The sequence below is a fragment of the Prunus mume genome, linkage group LG5, assembly GCF_029339155.1.
Source record: "Prunus mume cultivar Tortuosa linkage group LG5, ASM2933915v1, whole genome shotgun sequence".
NCBI classification, from domain to species: Eukaryota; Viridiplantae; Streptophyta; class Magnoliopsida; order Rosales; family Rosaceae; genus Prunus; species Prunus mume.
In genome coordinates this window covers 22159557-22177505 of record NC_142702.1, presented here as the reverse complement: position 1 = coordinate 22177505, position 17949 = coordinate 22159557, and the positions used below count along the sequence as shown (strand labels likewise).

At 40.3% G+C, this 17949-nt stretch overlaps 4 protein-coding genes and 1 pseudogene across 4 annotated transcripts; 3 read left to right on the top strand and 2 right to left on the bottom strand.

Annotated features, from left to right (window-relative positions):
* Window positions 1-507: 507 nt before the first annotated feature.
* Window positions 508-1785, bottom strand: LOC103332288 (Calcium-dependent lipid-binding (CaLB domain) family protein). The gene has a single exon (XM_008235011.2). The coding sequence runs from the start codon at window positions 1644-1646 to the stop codon at window positions 825-827; it is 822 nt and encodes a 273-aa protein (XP_008233233.2). The 5' UTR covers window positions 1647-1785; the 3' UTR covers window positions 508-824.
* Window positions 1786-2227: 442 nt separating this feature from the next.
* On the bottom strand, window positions 2228-7416 carry BAG6 (BCL-2-associated athanogene 6). The gene is made up of 3 exons (XM_008235012.2): window positions 7245-7416; window positions 4589-6604; window positions 2228-4142 (listed from the first exon to the last, which is right to left on the bottom strand). Exons 2-3 carry the CDS (start codon window positions 6536-6538, stop codon window positions 2373-2375), a joined length of 3720 nt encoding a protein of 1239 aa, XP_008233234.2. The 5' UTR covers window positions 6539-6604; window positions 7245-7416; the 3' UTR covers window positions 2228-2372.
* A 3388-nt stretch (window positions 7417-10804) lies between these two features.
* On the top strand, window positions 10805-11776 carry LOC103332457 (acidic endochitinase-like). Its single transcript, XM_008235203.2, is given in 2 exon segments — window positions 10805-10837; window positions 10839-11776. Coding segments are annotated over 2 exon segments (903 nt in total). The 3' UTR covers window positions 11709-11776.
* A 689-nt stretch (window positions 11777-12465) lies between these two features.
* On the top strand, window positions 12466-13353 carry LOC103332458 (hevamine-A-like; annotated as a pseudogene).
* A 3133-nt stretch (window positions 13354-16486) lies between these two features.
* Window positions 16487-17528, top strand: LOC103332459 (basic endochitinase-like). Its single transcript, XM_089051449.1, has one exon. The coding sequence runs from the start codon at window positions 16515-16517 to the stop codon at window positions 17415-17417; it is 903 nt and encodes a 300-aa protein (XP_088907575.1). The 5' UTR covers window positions 16487-16514; the 3' UTR covers window positions 17418-17528.
* The last annotated feature ends 421 nt before the right edge of the window (window positions 17529-17949 follow it).

The following is a 17949-nucleotide window of genomic DNA, read 5'->3' as shown; positions in this document are numbered from 1 at the left end:
ACTCAACTAACCTAACCCTAACATTATTTGGGCCCATACATACATAAAACTTGGGTTCATGTAAGGTCCATCAGTTTGCATACCAAAGCCCAACCCATTAAGCCCACAGGTTTTTTTTTTTTTTTTTAATCAAAGGATTTTTCTCACACACATTATCAAAGTCTCCGGCTGTAAACTAAAAAAAAAAAAAAATAAAAAGCGTTTTCTATATCTACGGGGATGTATTTTTACAAGCGACATTAAGGTACAGAGATTCAGACACCTGAATTGACCACTTGAGCTCAGAATAGGGATGCCTTTGATATCACGCTTTAGATGTAGGTAATATACCAAATAAGTAGTAGCTCAAGCACATACTAGTGTAAAGTTATAAAACACATGCATTTAACAGATTAACTGCAGCAAAAAGGTACCAAAATGAAGTGGGTTTGATCAATGGCAACATCATAAAAGTCAAAGATAAAAAATCGAACAAAAGATGAAATATGCAAAAGTCGACAATCAAAGTTTAGAACGAAAATTTGATCAGCTTTTTGACATGACCAAGATCGATTCGATGCACATTTTGCACAAACGGACACAAATTTATACATGGTTTTCCTAATAGAAGATTCTAAGCCACTCTCTAGTGCCTGCCTGATTCCTGTACATTCAGAATCAAGAAGAAACTAAAGTCTGGGTAGTAATCAACTCTCAGTAACTTGAAATTTGTAGTTTGTTAATGCTCTCTTCTTCAGCAATTAATCCGTGTTCATCTCCACCAGCAATATTCACACAATTTTCTTTTCAATCGTCGACTTTTTTGTTTTTTTACTTTTTTACTTTTACCTTTCTCTGCCGTGGGCCCCATCCGGGTTCTGATCCGTCGGAGTGTATTGAATCTTCCTCTGCGTCAGCAAGCAGCACAAGAAACGAGAGCCGTCCGATGGAGCAGCCCTCAACACCTTGGTTGTTGTTCCCGCCAAATCTCCTACCCCGTTCAGCTCCTTCGGAGGCGGCAATGGCGTCGCCGGAGATGACGCCACCGACTCGCCAGCGTCCGAGTTCTCCGTTGACTCGGCACAAGAATTCTCCTTTGAGTCGCCAGAGTAATCCTTAGACTTGATCCTCATGCTGTCGCCATGCCGGCGCCTGCGCCCGAAGCTCTCTCCCTTCCCCATCAGATCGCGGTATCCGATCGCCGACATCTCGTTCACCGCCGGAGCCAGATCAGAGCCGTCGATCACCATCGCTCCAACATTCAACACGCCGTAGAACCTTCCAGAAGGTCGCCGGATCTGGACCGCGGTAAACGACGGCATCTTGGAGTGGACGTCAAGAAAATTGTTTATCAGAAATCGGACGGAGCCGACGAGGTGATCGCGGAAGGTACCAACGGCGTAGATCTGGACGGAGACGGCGGAGGTCTCGCTGGAAAGGAAGCCCGGCGGAACCTTGAAGAGGAACCGGTCGTTCCAGGTTGGGTTCGAGGCTCCGATCTTGTCGACCCGGGATCGGAGCTTGTGGGCCGAGTCGACCCAGGCGAGTGCGTAGGTCTGCATGCGGCGCAAGGTACCGGCGGGGGCTTTGAGGCCCTGGGCGGAGATGAGGTGGATCTCGAGCACGCGCATCGTGTCCTCGTGATCTCCATTTTCTTTCTTCATCATCGCTTTCGGGGGGGAATCGACGGACGCGATTCGGTCAAGAAAGCAGTGAAGAAAGCGGACGGTCTTGATGAGATTCAAGAACAAGAAGGCAGTCGCCGCAAGACATGCCGGTTAAGAGAGCCAGAGCGGGAGGGAGAGGAGGGGCCGGGGGACTCTGTAGAAAAACACGAGCTTCCGAAGTCGGTGGGTCCGATTTAGTTGGGGGAATATTCTCTGGGAAATGAGGTGGTTGGTTTGGGTTTGGCCATGGTGTCCAGAGTCCAGTGTTTACAGGGTGGATGATCTAGTGGAGTAAAATTTGTGGTGCAACTGGGGTTAAAGTAAATCCAGTGGATTTTAGTTGGCACTTGTATGGTAAAATAAAATTAATGGTGTTATTAACGGTTTTTTACTTTCTTAATTTTAATTTGGAACTGGCATTCCATTTTTATTGTTAACCACTTTTCCTGCAATAGGTAGCTCTTTCATTAAGCAGAGTAATTCGTGTATAACAAACAAACATTATTTTTTCCGCAAACTACTCAAGACTCGAGAACTACTGTATCAAAGACAGAAATCGAACAACGAAGCTGGAAGGTATATATATTCAAACAGTTCTTTATTATTCTGAAAACTTAAAAAGACCAGACAAAGTTCACTCATTGTAGATACAAAGAGATTCAAACCCCACATTACAACAACTCAACATTTCTTTTAAGAATGATCGAGACAAGGAGTGACCTTTCTTCACATTGCAACACCAACGGCCCCCTCCTTCAACGGATCGTTTGATGGTTTCATGCAAGAAGTTCCAGGTGGTGATGCTGCTCTATACCTCCTTGTCCTTACTTTCTTCTTCTTAGCCAGCTTTTTCTCCAAGTCTTTCACTCTTCCGGTCAGTTTAGATATGACTTGCAGCTGTTCGTTTCCTGCTTCCATCAACTTCTGCATCATTTCCCTGAGTTTCACATTCTCTTCAACTAGGCATCTTTCATTTTCGACTCCCACGGCACATCGCTTGGTGGGGGATGCCAATTCAGTCTTCTGCACTGGAGTAGATTGTGTCTCAAGGACGAGATCCTCTTCGGCAGTTTCAGCACCACTCGCCAGTCTATTGTAGTCCTCGCATTCAACTTTGTTACCCTCCACCTTTCTGTCCTCTCTGGCGGTTGCTGCTGGCTGGTATTTTGAGTCTTCTGTACTTCTCTCAATTGGCACTTCATCCCCGATAGGCCTCCCCGCATCAGCCAATACAGAGGAGCAAGTAATATCACCGTCGATTATATCTGAAGGTCCATCTTCATGCACGGCATCATGAGTTTCAATCTGAACAGGTAAGCTCAATGGTTGGGATTCAATCGACTCAAAGACCAGCGGGAGAAAATCATCTTTGCTGGCTTCTTCTTGTGGCGGGAGCTCCACCTCTGCCTTAAGCACTGAATCTCCAGGGAGTTCCTCATCCTTGTGAGAATCCATCTTTACCGGCTCCTTCAATTGGAGAATAGGCTGCTCCTCCATTTCTCCCTCTGGCTGTAGCTCTAATTGATCCAAATTTGGAGTCCCATCATGCTGTGAAGTGGCATCAAGTACCATTTGATGCTCTTCTTCTCCACTTTCTAAGACATCATACTCCTTCACTACCTCGACTTCTTCGATCTTCTTAAACTCATTAGCCGGACTCTCCTCATCAATCATGCTCTGTGGCAAATCTGCTTGCTCATGCATCTCTGCTTCCTCATCAGTCACATTAGCACCAGCATTGGGTGATGTTACATCTGGTGACATTTCTAATTCCACTTCACCACTTTGGTGGACTTCGTTCTTGTTCATTTCTCTTTTTTCATCCTTCTCAGGCTCTGAAATGGCAGGCTCATTATCAGTCGCTCCTCGAGGCAACTCTTCAAGCTCTATTGTCTGTGGATTCATATTAACAACTTCAGAAGAGATACCTGTACAAACTGTCTTGTCTTCTACAAGAGATGGAGATTCACTACATTGCTTGAGCTCAGTGGAACCATTGCCCATTTCTGTGTTTACCGTACTGATTTCTCCAGAATTATTTTGTCCATTAACCACATCATTCTTCTGTTCCGTAACGGACTCCGAACCAAGATCTTCAGATTTTAGACCACTTGCCACTGGCAGTTCTTGAGCACTATCCTCAGATGCTTTGTGCAGCTCTCCATGGTCAGAGAGGTCTGGCTCCTTGGTTCTCAGAGCAGGCACATAATCGGTAGTGTAAAGCACTTGCCCTTGACAAGGCTCTGTCGCATGGTGACTGCTATCACTACCACCATCAGCCGGTCCTTCACCAAGTCCTTTCACTTCATCTTTTTGCTCTAGCATGCAGTTATTGTTGTTGGCATTGGAACTGATCTCTTCCACACGTGTAATAGTGGATGCCTCCTGTGGTGTATCTTGACATTTCTTAGCGATTAGATCATCAAGCTTTTCCTGCAAAACTACAAGCTCCCTTGCCAAGGATCTTCTAATGTCTCTGAAGCTTGGGAGCAAACCCTGTTGAACAACAATAAAAGAAAGAACCAGATGAGCATAAATATTGAAAAAAATCCCACAATTTCAAATATATCTGCAATCCTTCAAGGCCTAAACCAAATATAGCTTGGGCAGATTCAGATGCCAAATTCCCTATCCAACACCATGCATCACAAAACCAGCACACATTTCAATTACTTCTTTTTCTTTTTCTTTTTGTTCAAACCTAAATTGACAATACGTGAAAAATGGTTCATTATCTGTCCATCTGTATATGCGTCTGAATAAGAGTGTGTGCATGTGTTTGCATAAAGGATTTTCACATGCGAGGCAACCACGCAGTGATGCACACATGGAATTTTTTAAATCTTGGTTAGCATACACCCAAATTTTAAAAGATAAAGACCAATGTTTCCATAAGAATCCAACGAGAAAGTAAAAATTGATTAAATGAGCCAAGCACATACCTGAATAGTATCCAATTTGAGAAGAAGTCTCATGATGGTTTCCCCAACTACCACCTTTTGCTTGTCATAGTTCTGGAGATCAGAAGTCTCCAAAGATGTGATATGATTCCGAACATCACCCACCTGCTCACGCACTTCAGCTATTTGCTTCAGTTTCTTCAATGGTTCCCACCTCCTAACCTCGAACCCACGGTAGGCAGATTGAATACGCACAGCAGCTTCTATATCTGACATGGTCTTTTTCTCAAGTTTTCTTCCATCAACGACTGATTTGACCGTCTCTGTGGGCTTCTTTATCTCTTCCACATGGTCAACTGTTGTATCTCGTGCCTTTCTTGCTCCTTCATCCTCATTGACCTCACATCTAGTTTCATCTTTCCCAGCTTCCCGAATGGTTGGCTTCCTGGATATCCCCTCTTTGGAGCTAACGGGAATCTGGGGTGTACGCATCGCATCCTTGTCTACAGTGCTGTTCCTATCCACCACTGGAATAACCCTCTCCTTTTTGGAAGGCTCCACCTCCTTGCTGTTCCTTGGAGCAGATTTTGAATCTTGTTGCGCGTTCTCTTGCAAGCCCAAAGAAGCAGAGGGTTTGGTAGCATCAGTTGAACTCTCTTGCTCGAGTCCTTTTGCACCAGGAGGACTAGGAGATCGCGAACTCCCATTTGCCTTCTTTTTCTTCGGCAAAGGATCAACTCTGAGGCAAACAGGAGGCAGCTCAGATGACTTTTTTGGGAAAGAGGATTGTCCTCTGACACTGGTACCAGAAGGTTTGTAAGCTACATTGTCTTCTACATGTTTCACAGGGACACTTCTTCCTCTTCTCTCAGTGTCTTCATATTTGTTCTCCTCCTCCTCTTGATTCATTTGCTTCACATCTATGCTTTTCTGATTAGCAGTCTTTTCCTTTCTCTCAACAACACTCTGACCAGCAGGTTTCTCTTCATTCACTCCAGTCTCGTTTGTAACATCACCCTTCTCAGAAATGTTCATTGGAACAATCTTAGGAGTGGAATTCATTTCCCTCTTGTCCTCCTTTCCTACTTCCTCCTCCTCCTTGTTTTCATAAGGCAACCAGAAGAACGGAAATGGAAATTGCTTCTTTTGGTCTTCACACTGCTGATCCTGAGAAGCATTCACATCCTTATCCTTCTTTCCAATCTCCTCATAAGATGGCACCCAGAAAATTGGAAATGGAAATTCCTTGTTTTTATCCTCCATCTGTTTCTGTTGATCCTGAACCTGCCCCTTATTTCCACCTTGCATCAAAGACCCAATGTTGTTCAAGTCAAAGGGCAACCAACCATGCCTTTGATCTCCTTCCTGAGACTCCAAACTCTCATGAGGCTTCGAATTACATGGAATTTTCTTCTCATCTATGGTCTCTGGTTCAGAGAGCTTCCTTTGCTCTCCACCATTCATGGATTCGGGTGGAATCCACACAATTGGGTAAGGGTTGTTTTTCAACTGAACCGGAACCAAAGAGTCATGCGCCTTCTTTTCAACAACCGGTCCTTGTTCTTCAATCTTAACACCCTTATCCATATTCTGGTGGCGATGATGATTAGGACACCCACAGCAGTGAAAACTTGGAGGCATATTCTTATCATACTCATATTTAGGAATCTCCATAGAATAATGAGGAGGAGGAGGTACATAGTGGACAGGGTAGGCTTCATGATATGGAAGAGGATAACCCCCATAAAAGTATACTGGTGATGGCATTGAAGCATAAGGGTGAGAGGGTCTGAAACCATCGTGGCCGGGGACGTTGTTATGGCTACAACAAGAATGGCACGAAATTGGGTAGCTGTAGTTGCCACCATAGGGCCAAGGCTCAAATGGCCTAGGTGAGTTGGCTCTGAGACCAGGATAATGGGGCTGAGGGAAAGAGAAGGTTTGGTTTCTTTGGTAGGGGTCTGAATCCATGTATCTGTACATTGGCATCATTTTTGACCAAATTTATACACACAAACACCAAAAAAGTCCTCCAAAACGTTTAAGCAGCACCAAGAGCTGACAAAAGAACAAGATGAAAATTAGAAGAAAATTCATAAATCACTAAAAGGGAAAAAAAAGGAAGAAGAAGAAGCTCAAAACTCCAATTTTCAAACTATAGCAGAAGGAACCAACAAGGACCAAATGCAGACTGGATTCAAATTGATGTGTTTTTGAAGACAATGGAAATCAGAAGATGCAGAATCAAAATTTTACATAGAGCCCAAATTGAAGTAAAGAGATGCTGAGAACTCCAATTTCCAAGCCATAGCAGACAGAGAAGCATCAAATTCAAATCAATGAATGTTTAGGACAATGCAAATGAAAAGATACATAACCAAATATTTATAAAAACTCCAGATTCAGGGAAAAAAATGCTAAAAAATCCAACTTTCAGAACACAGCAGACAAAGAGCCAACAAGCAGCCAGTGGAAATTTACATTCAGATTAATTGATTTTTGAAAACAATGCAAATTAGAAGATGCAAAATCAAAAGCTCATACGAAGTTCAAAGTTTTAATTCATGGGTTATCACTATCTACTGCATATCTTCTCTCAGTGGATCTCACAATATTATAGAAACAAAAACAAGCCAAAATCAAAATTTTAAGGCAAAACAAAGGAAGAGGAAGAGGAAGAGGAAGAACCACAACTTACAATTCACTGGAGAAATATCAAACAGCCAATTACGGTTCCACAATCCGGATGACTCAGTTAACGGAGCAAATCGGTCCACAAACCCGAAAAGGAGAAAAATGGAAGCTTGTTGTGTGTCTCTGTCTTTGGCTTTTTACTGAAATCAGTCTCTGTTCTGATGAGAGAGGGCGTCAGATCATTGGAGATTTATAGAAGGGTTAGAATCGGAAATAATGGAGAAAAAATCTAAGCTTTGTCTTCGAGAGGTTTCCCGCGTCATCTAACGGTGAAGTTTCGAGACCCTTCTGATAACGTGCACTTCGTCTTTGTCCACCACGTGTCAGTTTTCTCCCAAAGAATGTAGATCATTCTACGCCTTTTTTTTTTGGGTGTGTGATAATAATAGCGTCCAAATGTAGATCATGGACATTTTTATTTTTATTTTTTCTTATTTGGAGGGAGATTTTTTTTTTTAATTGTTTAATTTTCTGTGACAATGATATTTGTAGAGAATTCAATCAAATACATATCATCATGAATCATCATGATGTTCTTAACCACTTCAATTACTATGAAAGATGAAAAGTTCTTAACCTATATATGTCATGTTCACAACCTCAAATATTTATCTCCCTTCTGATGAATGGTCGACAATTGCACAAAGCAAAGTTTCTCACAGCCCCTCAAATATTTTCGTGTCATTCTCTGCATACTAGTGCTTGAAATTTACAAAAACTTTGGAATGAATCTAGTACTATTGCAAGTGGACCATATTCACAATGTTGACTTAGAAAGAAGAAAGTGGTTTCAACAAAAACTTTCTTTTACAACTCAGGTGCAAGTCTATATATAGATTAAGCCCAAAGAAGCCACTGCTATATCAAACTCATTAGAACAACTCACAAGATTCTGTGATCAAGTCTCATTCTCTCATGTCTATCGTAAAGCCAATGCGGTTGCAGATGTCTTTGCTTCCCTTGGTCATTGCTTTCGCCTTCGAAGCTTTGGGAGAGTAGTCTCCCCTTTCTGTTGGTTCCTCTTTTTAGTTGGACTTGTTTGGGCCTGCGTATTCTAGAGGATTGTGTCTCTGCTAGTTTTCCTTTCTCGAATAAAAAAAAAAAAAAACTCATCAGAACAACTATGGCTGCCTTTTTCACCAAGTTGTGTTGGTAATCTTCCTACTGGTGGAGGGCACACTAACAGAAACCACAGGAAGATATCGCATTGTGAACATAGGCTTCCTCTCAAAATTTGGAAATGGCACAATGGTGCACTGTCCACTGGCCTATATGACTATGTTTGGGTTCAATTCTGCAACAACCCATATGGCATACAATCCACGGTGTGAGTTTACCTTTGGCAAACCAACGGGCCCAATAAGAGTCTACTTCTTATCCAAATCATGCACCGATATTGTTCCCACCCTAACTATCTAGGTCCAACAAATCCTTGGATTGGGTTATACATCATTACTTGTATCTAGCCACCTACACTAAAGCTGTGTGTAATTTAAGCCCCGACTATGAGACTGGCTTAAAAGAAAGCACTCATGCTCTTTCATCAGTTTAATTTAACAATAAAGCTAATGCTGTTGAAATAATATTTAGTTAGTTATATAAGATGTCCTATAAATCATTATTGGTAGACTTTCCTTTCACTAACCCCTAAACCAGCAAGAGAAAAGTGCATTAAAATTCATGAACTTGGATGTAGATAATTTATCCTGAAAATTCGAACACATGTACAAATACCATTTGATAATTCTGTTCCTTAGCAAGTAATACTAGAGGCTTGACTTGAAGTAGCCAAGCAAATCATTGCTCGCCTTATTAAGATTATGCAGGACAGAAGAAGAACAAAGACATCTTTCGGGTCTCAAATCTGATTTGTTTTTGTTTAAGAAAAGATTATTAACATGAATTGTTAGTTAATTAGCTGATTGGTTGGTTAAATATAGTGTCTACCACTCTGGCTTCTGGTCTAGCAAAGGAAGAAATGCATGATGCATCAATATATTGAAATCAGTAGAAAGCTACAAGTGTTCATCAGTTTCATACTTTCCTTTCAGAAAAATGTGACCTGGAGCAAGGAAATTACACAGCAAATTTGGGGCATTTACAAACCCCTATTAGATAGTAGTGGCCTAGTGCTTAGTCAAGCAACCATGTACTGCAGGCTTAACTTCAAGTGAAGCAAAAGATGTTCAGATCAAATTCTGGGATTAACCTTTCTCAACCCAAAACTCTCTCCCTGCTGACGCTGCTTGACAATTGGCATTGAATAGCTAGCCCAATACAGCTTACATGCTTCCAACCTTATTTTTAACTACGTACCATATTCACAAGATTGACTAAGAAAGAATTAAGGTTTCCGAATATATCATTCAGTCCTCATATGCAAGTCTATAAATAGAGTAAGCCGAAAGGAACTTGCTTACCAAGTTTTGTTCTCAAGCTGTCACAGTCTTCCTACTGGTTCTCCTTTCCTTGGTTTGCAAGTCAGATGCCAGAAGCATTGTGGTTTATTGGGGCCAAAATTGGAGGGAGGGCACCCTAACACAAACATGTAACAGAGGAAGATACAAAGGTAAACATAGGATTACTCTCAAAATTTGGCAGAGGCCAAAAACCAGAGATCAACTTAGCTGGCCACTGTAACCCTAGGTTGAATGGTTGCCATATAGCGAGTATTGGCATCAAAAACTGCCAAAAAAGGGGATTAAGGTCCTGCTTTAGATTGGTGGTGGTGGTGGTTTTTGTGAGCTATGGATTATGAAAATGATGCTAATAATGTCTTTCCAATTCTAGGCATATACTCTCAAGATGAAACTATATATAAAATCTCTAAGGAGATTAAATCCGGCCATTTTCTTTCAACGAAAAATGTTATATATTTTATTCAAAATGATATCATTTTTGTTTCTGTATCTAGCAATCTGGGAAATGAACCTTCTAGACTGGTTTTTCCTACGCAAAAGCGATCCCCTTTTTGGTACAACTTGGAGCATATAAGATCCTCCTAATTGCAAATATTGAAGCTGTTTGATTGGCTCTAGTCTAGCAAGGGAAGCAATGCATTGAAACCAGTAGAGAGCTAGATGTTAATGTGTTCATCAGTTTTATAATTCCTTTAAGAAAAATGTGACCTAGAGTAGTGGCCTAGTGCTTAGCACGTCTGAATTAAAGTCAAGCCAACCATCTGGCTGGACTACAATATCTTTTATCAACCTGAAAAAAAGGGGATTAACCTATTTATTCTTCTCAACCCTAAACTGGTGCTGCTTGACAAATGGCACCAATCCAAGCTTGTCAACCCCTAAAAAAATAGCTAGACCAATACAATCATTTGTATTGTCCTTGTCAGTAAGTTACTACATGTTTGACCACAACTCAACAAAATTGAGTAATGTCATTGACTCCAAGTACAGCTCAAAATTTTGATTATATTTATACATGGGTCTGGTATTATTGCAAGAAAGAATTTTAAGGTTTCAGAATATACATTCAGCACTCTCAGATGCAAGTCTATAAATAGAGTAAACCCACAGGAACCCTGGTATCAAACTCATTGGAAGTACAATTATGGCTGCCTTGTTTACCAAGTTTTGTTCTCAAGGCTGCCATAGTCTTCCTATTGGTTCTCCCTTCCTTGGTTTCCAAATCAGATGCCGGGAGCATTGTGGTTTATTGGGGCCAAAATGGTGGGGAGGGCACCCTAACAGAAACATGTAACACTGGAAGATACCAAATTGTCAACATAGGGTTCCTCTCAAAATTTGGCAGAGGCCAAACACCTGAGATCAACCTAGCCGGCCACTGTAACCCGAAGTCAAATGGTTGCCATAGAGCGAGTATTGGCATCAAAAACTGCCAAAGGAAGGGGATTAAGGTCCTGCTTTCGATTGGTGGTGGTTTTGGGAGCTATGGGCTATCATCTGAAAATGATGCTAAGAATGTAGCCAACTACATATGGAACAACTTCTTAGGGGGGAGATCAAATTCAAGGCCTCTAGGTGATGCCATATTGGACGGCGTAGATTTCGACATTGAGAAAGGTGGACCTCATTATGTTACACTTGCTAGAATGTTGGCAGCGCATAGCACAAAAGGCAGAAAAGTGTACTTATCAGCAGCACCACAATGCCCATTTCCTGACCAGCATCTCAATGCTGCATTATCCACCGGTCTGTTTGACTATGTTTGGGTTCAGTTCTACAACAATCCACAGTGTGAATTTAGCTCTAGAAACCCCAATGCCTTCAAGAGATATTGGAACCGATGGACCTCCTCCATACGTGCCAAAATCTTTGTTGGGCTTCCAGCTTCGCGCGCAGTTGCTGGCAGTGGTTTCGTGCCTGCAAATGATCTGATAAACGAAGTGTTACCTTTCGTTAAGAGGTCTCCCAAATATGGCGGTGTCATGCTCTATGACAAGTTCAATGATGACAAGAGCAGCTATAGTCCTAAAATCAGAGGCAGAGTGTAATTGAAGCCTGGACTATGATTAAAATGGCTTATTAATAAGTTAATAAAGCAGTTGCTGCAGTCCTGCTCTTTCATCATTGTAATTTAAGCCTGGATTATTATCAAAATGGCTCATAATAAATGAATAAAGCAGTTTGCTGCCCTTTCATCAGTGTAATTTTATGATAAAGTTAACGCTGTTATAAATGAGACATTGTTATCAGTTCACCTTCCTTTCAAATTGCATTAAACTAACTGTCAACGTAGTTAAAGTCACAAAAAATGAAAATGAAAAAGAAAGAACAGATATATCGAAGATTATATAGCAAGTAACAATGATAACTCTGTTTCATAGCAAAACTATGTTCACAAAATTGACTAAGACAGAAAAGGATCCAAATTCACAGAATTCATGCTCACCATGAATTTTGTATACTTTTCTCCCTAATAGTTCTGCATTCCTTAGTTGTTTACGACTTGGGTAGCCCTTTAGTTAGGAGTGGGGGATCAACCTCCAAAACCTTCCATATGCCTAACTAGCTAGTCCCAATACCCTTCTAGCTACAATAGAATGAAAAACCACCATTAATTTGTTGAAAGAAGAACCATCAACTTGAACTTTGTATAACTTTTCTCCTTGGTAATTATTACTTGTTTGGCAAGAACTCAAAAAACCCATGTTCACAAATTTGAAATATGCCGAACTCAGATACCGCAAAGTCTATAAATAGGTTAAATCCCCAAGGAACCTTCGGCATCAAACTCATAGGAAAACAAGAATGGCTGCCTTGTTCACCAAGTTTTGTTCTCAAGCTCTCACTGTCTTCCTATTGATTCTACCAGTCTTCTTTTCCAAATCCAATGCCAGAGTCATTGTGGTTTATTGGGGCCAAAATGGTGGCGAGGGCTCACTAACAAAAACATGTAACACCGGTAGATATCAAGTTGTTAACATAGCATTCCTTTCAAAATTTGGCAATAGCACCTCAAATCAACTTAGCAGGTCACTGTGATCCAGCATCAAATGGTTGCCGAAAAGTGAGTGCTGGCATCAAAAACTGCCAAAGGAAGGGGATTAAGGTCCTTCTTTCGATTGGTGGCAGCGCAGGGAATTATGGACTATCATCTGATGCTAATAGTGTAGCAGACTTACCTATGGAACAACTTCTTTGGGGCAAATCAAAGTCAAGGCCTCTAGGCACCGCTTTTTTGTCTGAGTAAGTGTAGAAAGGTGGACCTCACTACGATACACTTGCTAGGAGGTTGTCTGAGTATAGCAAAAGAGGCAAAAAAAGTGTACTTAAGTGCAGCACCACAATGCTCATTTCCTGACCAGTATCTCAATAGTGCACTATCCACTGGCCTATTTGACTACGTTTGGGTTAAATTCTACAACAACCCTCACTGTGAATTTACCTCCAGGAACCCCAATGCCTTCCAGAACTCATGGAACAGATGGACGTCCTCTATAATAGCCGGTCAGTTCTTTGTTGGGCTTCCGGCTTCGTGTGCAGCTGCTGGCAGTGGTTTTGTGTGTTCGAATGATCTGATAAACAAAGCATTACCTTTTGTTAAGAGGTCACCCAAATATGGTGGTGTCATGCTCTATGACAAGTTCAATGAATGACAAGAGTGGCTATAGTTCTAAGATCAAAGGCAACGTGTAATTTAAGCCTGGATTGTGATAAAAATGGCTTATAGAAAGTAAATAAAGCAGTTGATGCAGTCCTGTTATTTCGTTAGTTTAATTTTACAATAAAGAAAGGATATATAGCAAGTAACAATTGTAATTCTGTTTCCTAGAAAATTATGCTCACCTTATTAAGATTATATAGAGTACAGAAGAACAATGAGAAACTTCACATTGTCTTCGCACCCACTGAGAGAGGCTGCTTTAGAAATGTCTATGTTCTGATCAACTTCTAACTCTCTCCAACCAAAGTCTAAAACTCCCCATACTCACCTTACATGCTCACATTTTGTATAATGAAATTTACGTTGACCGCAGCCAGAACAATGCTGTAACCAAATTTAACTCGTTACGTCTAAATTATGTTTTGGTTTTTGTTCTACAAATGGAATGGAAATTGTTCAAGAGAAGCGAGTAAATATATCACTCTGTCTTGTTGGCAATATAGCTAATCCAATTAGCTCTGGTATTAGATCATTAGTATGCAGTTACTGGGGAATCAACCTGACCACAAATCATTAGTCCTCCATGCACTCAACCTCCAAAACGTCCCATGCTTCTCTAACTAGCCAAGTCTCCACTACCCTACATCAATTAATTTTGTTAAAGAAGAAAGATCAACATGAATTTTGCAGACTTCTCTTCTAAGTGGTTATTACATGTTTGGCGAGAACTCAAGAAAACCATGTTCACAAAATTGACTAAGCAAAAGGAGACAATCTTGAGCCAACCCAGTATCCATATCTAAAGCTATTCAGACTTCAGTTCAGACAATCGTCTTCGATCCGTTTCATTTTTATATTATCTGTTGCAAAGTAGACTAGTTGATACGGCTTAGCACCATTGACTTGAAGTCAAGCCAACCTTGTTCATTACTAAGAGTCTGCGGCAAAGCACCAGTAATCAGTACCATTCCATTAAGATTAATTAAAGGTGGAAGGAACATATCTTCTCATATTTTGTTTTCCTCTGCAAGTGTGACTCCAACTTCCAAGGCAAACAAAGAAAATTCTACAGTGCAGATATTTGTACGACATGCAGCCGGATCCTTTATAGGTTTAGATTTGTGAACCACTTCATTATTAGATCTGTCTTAAGACATACAATTACGAATCCACACTAAAGACGAACTCGAGAACACAACTTGCCCAGTGCTTCTGTCATCCTCTACGAAAATTGTCCACAAACTCAAGGTAATGGACATGCGCATCTACGGTTGACTTGAGTTCAACTCTATGCATATTCCAGCTCCTGCTGACGGACGAACCTTGATTTCAAAATGGGGTTGACTTAATTTACCTTACATTACATGAAGGGGTGCTATATGAGTAGGCTCGGGTGAGCTGTATTAGAGATTTTGGGCTGAAAAAAAAGACCCCACATGGGCTATAGTTCAGGTCATAATGCTGAGGGACCGTCCCTCGTAGCAGCAAAGTCTTAGCAATCTTGACATTGGGGATCATCTAGTTGATATATGTGGAAAAGTTTTTGTAAAGGACGAAAAAGAACCACCAGCCAGCTAGGTGGTTCCTCTCCTAGTAATTACTGTAAGCTTGACTCATCAACCCCCAAGTCTTAACTCTCTAAACTCTAAAATTGGCCATACTCACATCTTGTACAAAGAAATTTAAGTTGACGACGTACGGCCAACTCAATACCCAAATTAACTCATCACATGTTAGTTATGTTTGATTTTAGCTATATAGCAGGCATAAACAAGGAAATTGTTCAAGAACAGCAATATGCATGCATAATTGGAAAATTTTGGAATCTATCTAGCGTTGTTGCAACTTGGCAAGTAAATTCCATGCATGTTCACAGAGAAAGAAGAAAGAGGGTTTCAAAATATCTTCCGCAACTCATTTGCAAGTCTATAATTAATAGACTAACCCCGTAGCCATACTGCCATCTGTAGGTACCACCAAAAAGATCAATCGAACACAAATATTATTCTTAATTACAACAACTATGATTGCCATGTCCTCCAAGTTTTGTTCTCAAGCTCTCATTGTCTTCCTGCTGATTCGCCCTTTGTTGGTCAACGATCATGTGCCGGGCGCATTGTGGTTTATTGGGAATCAACCTTCAGAACTTCCTACGCCTGACTAGTTAGTCCCACTATCAAAAAACGTCATTAATTAATTATTTCAAAAAAGAAAGAAAGATCAACATGTACCCTAGGTGAGAACTCAAGAAACCATGTCCACAAAATTCATGCTCAAAGTCAATTTTGTACTTTTCTTATTTAACAATAGTATAACTTTTTTAGTTTGGCATATTTGGGGATCAACCTCCAAAACCCTTCTATGTCTAACTAGTGTTATCACAACTAAGGAGAAATACAAAATTCATGATGAGCATCAATTTTGTTAAGAACCTCCGCAATGGTTGTTCAATAGTTCAATGCGATAGTTCAATTTATTGAACTATTTTGGTATCTATTGAATTGAACTGTAGTTTACTTGCAATGGTACAGTTCAATAGCTTCATATCAATAGTTATCTTCTTACATATTTTTTTACATAGTCAAATAAAATAAAATGGATAAATTTAATAACACTAAAAATTGTTCCATTGAAATATTCTCAAAGAGATCTTTAAAAAGAGACCAATTTTGAATATATTTGAATAAATAAATAAATTTCATGCCAAACTTGTATATTTGGATTTTTTTTTCAAAAATATAGGCAAAGAAAGGTTCAATTCTGCATGCTACACATGCATTAATTGCTGTATTATGCATTAACGACATAATGCATTAATTGCTGTATTTTTTCTATTTTTTTATTGGCATGTGAGTCTCATAATTAGTCTATTACAATTCAATAGATGGTTCATCACATAGCACCTTCTATTGCAATTGCATTTATTATAATGAACTAAATCACACCATTATAAATGAAATTTTACTATTTTAATTTAATTCATGCAGGGGCTTTGAAAGAAGAATTGTCGACATAAAACTTTTCTCCTTAGTGATTATTACATGTTTGGCAACAACCCACTAAACCCGTATATATTGACAAAATTGACTAAGAAACAAAGCTCCAAATATCTTCCCAAACTCAGATCCTGCAAAGTCTATAAATAGAATAATCCCACAGGAACATTTGTCATCAAACTCATAAGACAACAACTATGGCTGCCTTGTTCACTAAGTTTTTTTCTCAAGCTTTCACTACCTTCCTAATGATTCTCCCAGCCCTGTTTTCCAAAACCAATGCCGGAGTCATTGTGGTTTATTGGGGTCAAAATCGAGGTGAGGGCTCACTCACAAACGCATGTAACACCGGAAAATATCGAGTCGTAAACATAGGATTTCTCTCAAAATTTGGCAATGGCCAAAGACCTGAAATCAACTTAGCTGGCCACTGTAACCCAGCATCAAATGGCTGCCAAAGAGTGAGTGCTGGCATCAAAAACTGCCAAAGAAAAGGCATTAAGGTCCTGCTTTCGATCGGCGGTGGCGCAGGGAACTATGGACTGTCATCTGATGCCGATGCTAACAGTGTAGCAGTCTACCTATGGAACAACTTCTTAGGGGGCCAATCAAACTCAAGGCCTCTAGGCAGCGCCGTTTTGGACGGCATAGATTTCAACATCGACAAAGGTGGACCTCACTATGCTGCACTTGCTAGGAGGTTGTCTGACTACAGCAAAAGAGGCAAAAAAGTCTACTTAAGTGCAGCACCACAATGCCCATTTCCTGACAAGTATCTCAATGGTGCTCTGTCCACTGGCCTATTTGACTACGTTTGGGTCCAATTCTACAACAACCCTCAGTGTCAATTTACGACCAGCAACCCCAATGCCTTCAGGGACTCATGGAACAAATGGACCTCTATAAAAGCCGGCCAGTTCTTTGTTGGGCTTCCGGCTTCCCGTCAAGCTGCTGGCAGTGGCTTTGTGAAACCAAATGATCTGAAAAACCAAGTGTTTCCTTTTGTTAAGGGATCTTCCAAGTATGGAGGTGTCATGCTCTATGATAAGTTCAACGATGACAGGAGTGGCTATAGTTCTCAAATTCGAGGCAGTGTGTAACTTCAGCCCTGACTATCAGACGGCTTAAAATACGTAAAATAAAGCAGTCATGCTCTTTCTTCGTTTTTTTTAATAATAGAAGTTGATGGTGTGAAAATCTTAGATTTAGTACATGAATTCTTTTCCTTAAGGCACGTTTGCCTCTGCACTCTCAATTTTAATTATTACACACCTTAAATTTTTCAATTTTTTGCAATCTGTTTCCGGCGTTAACTTTAACATCAAAATTTCGGTTAATTGCTTTCATGGCAGACATGAGTTTCACCTATTCGTTTATTTCGATATCAGTTGAAGAGTATTTTCAAGTAATTGGTGTCTTCCATTCTATGAAGAACACATTACATGCATGAATACCAAATCATTTTTTAACAAAATAACCTTCAACTGACATTAAAAGAAGTGAATAAGTAATTGGTGGAAGAACACATTACATGCATTAATACCAAATCGTTTTTTAACAAAATAACCTTCAACTGACATTAAAAGAAGTGAATAGGTGGGACAGGCTTGTCACATAAGCAATTAACAGAAA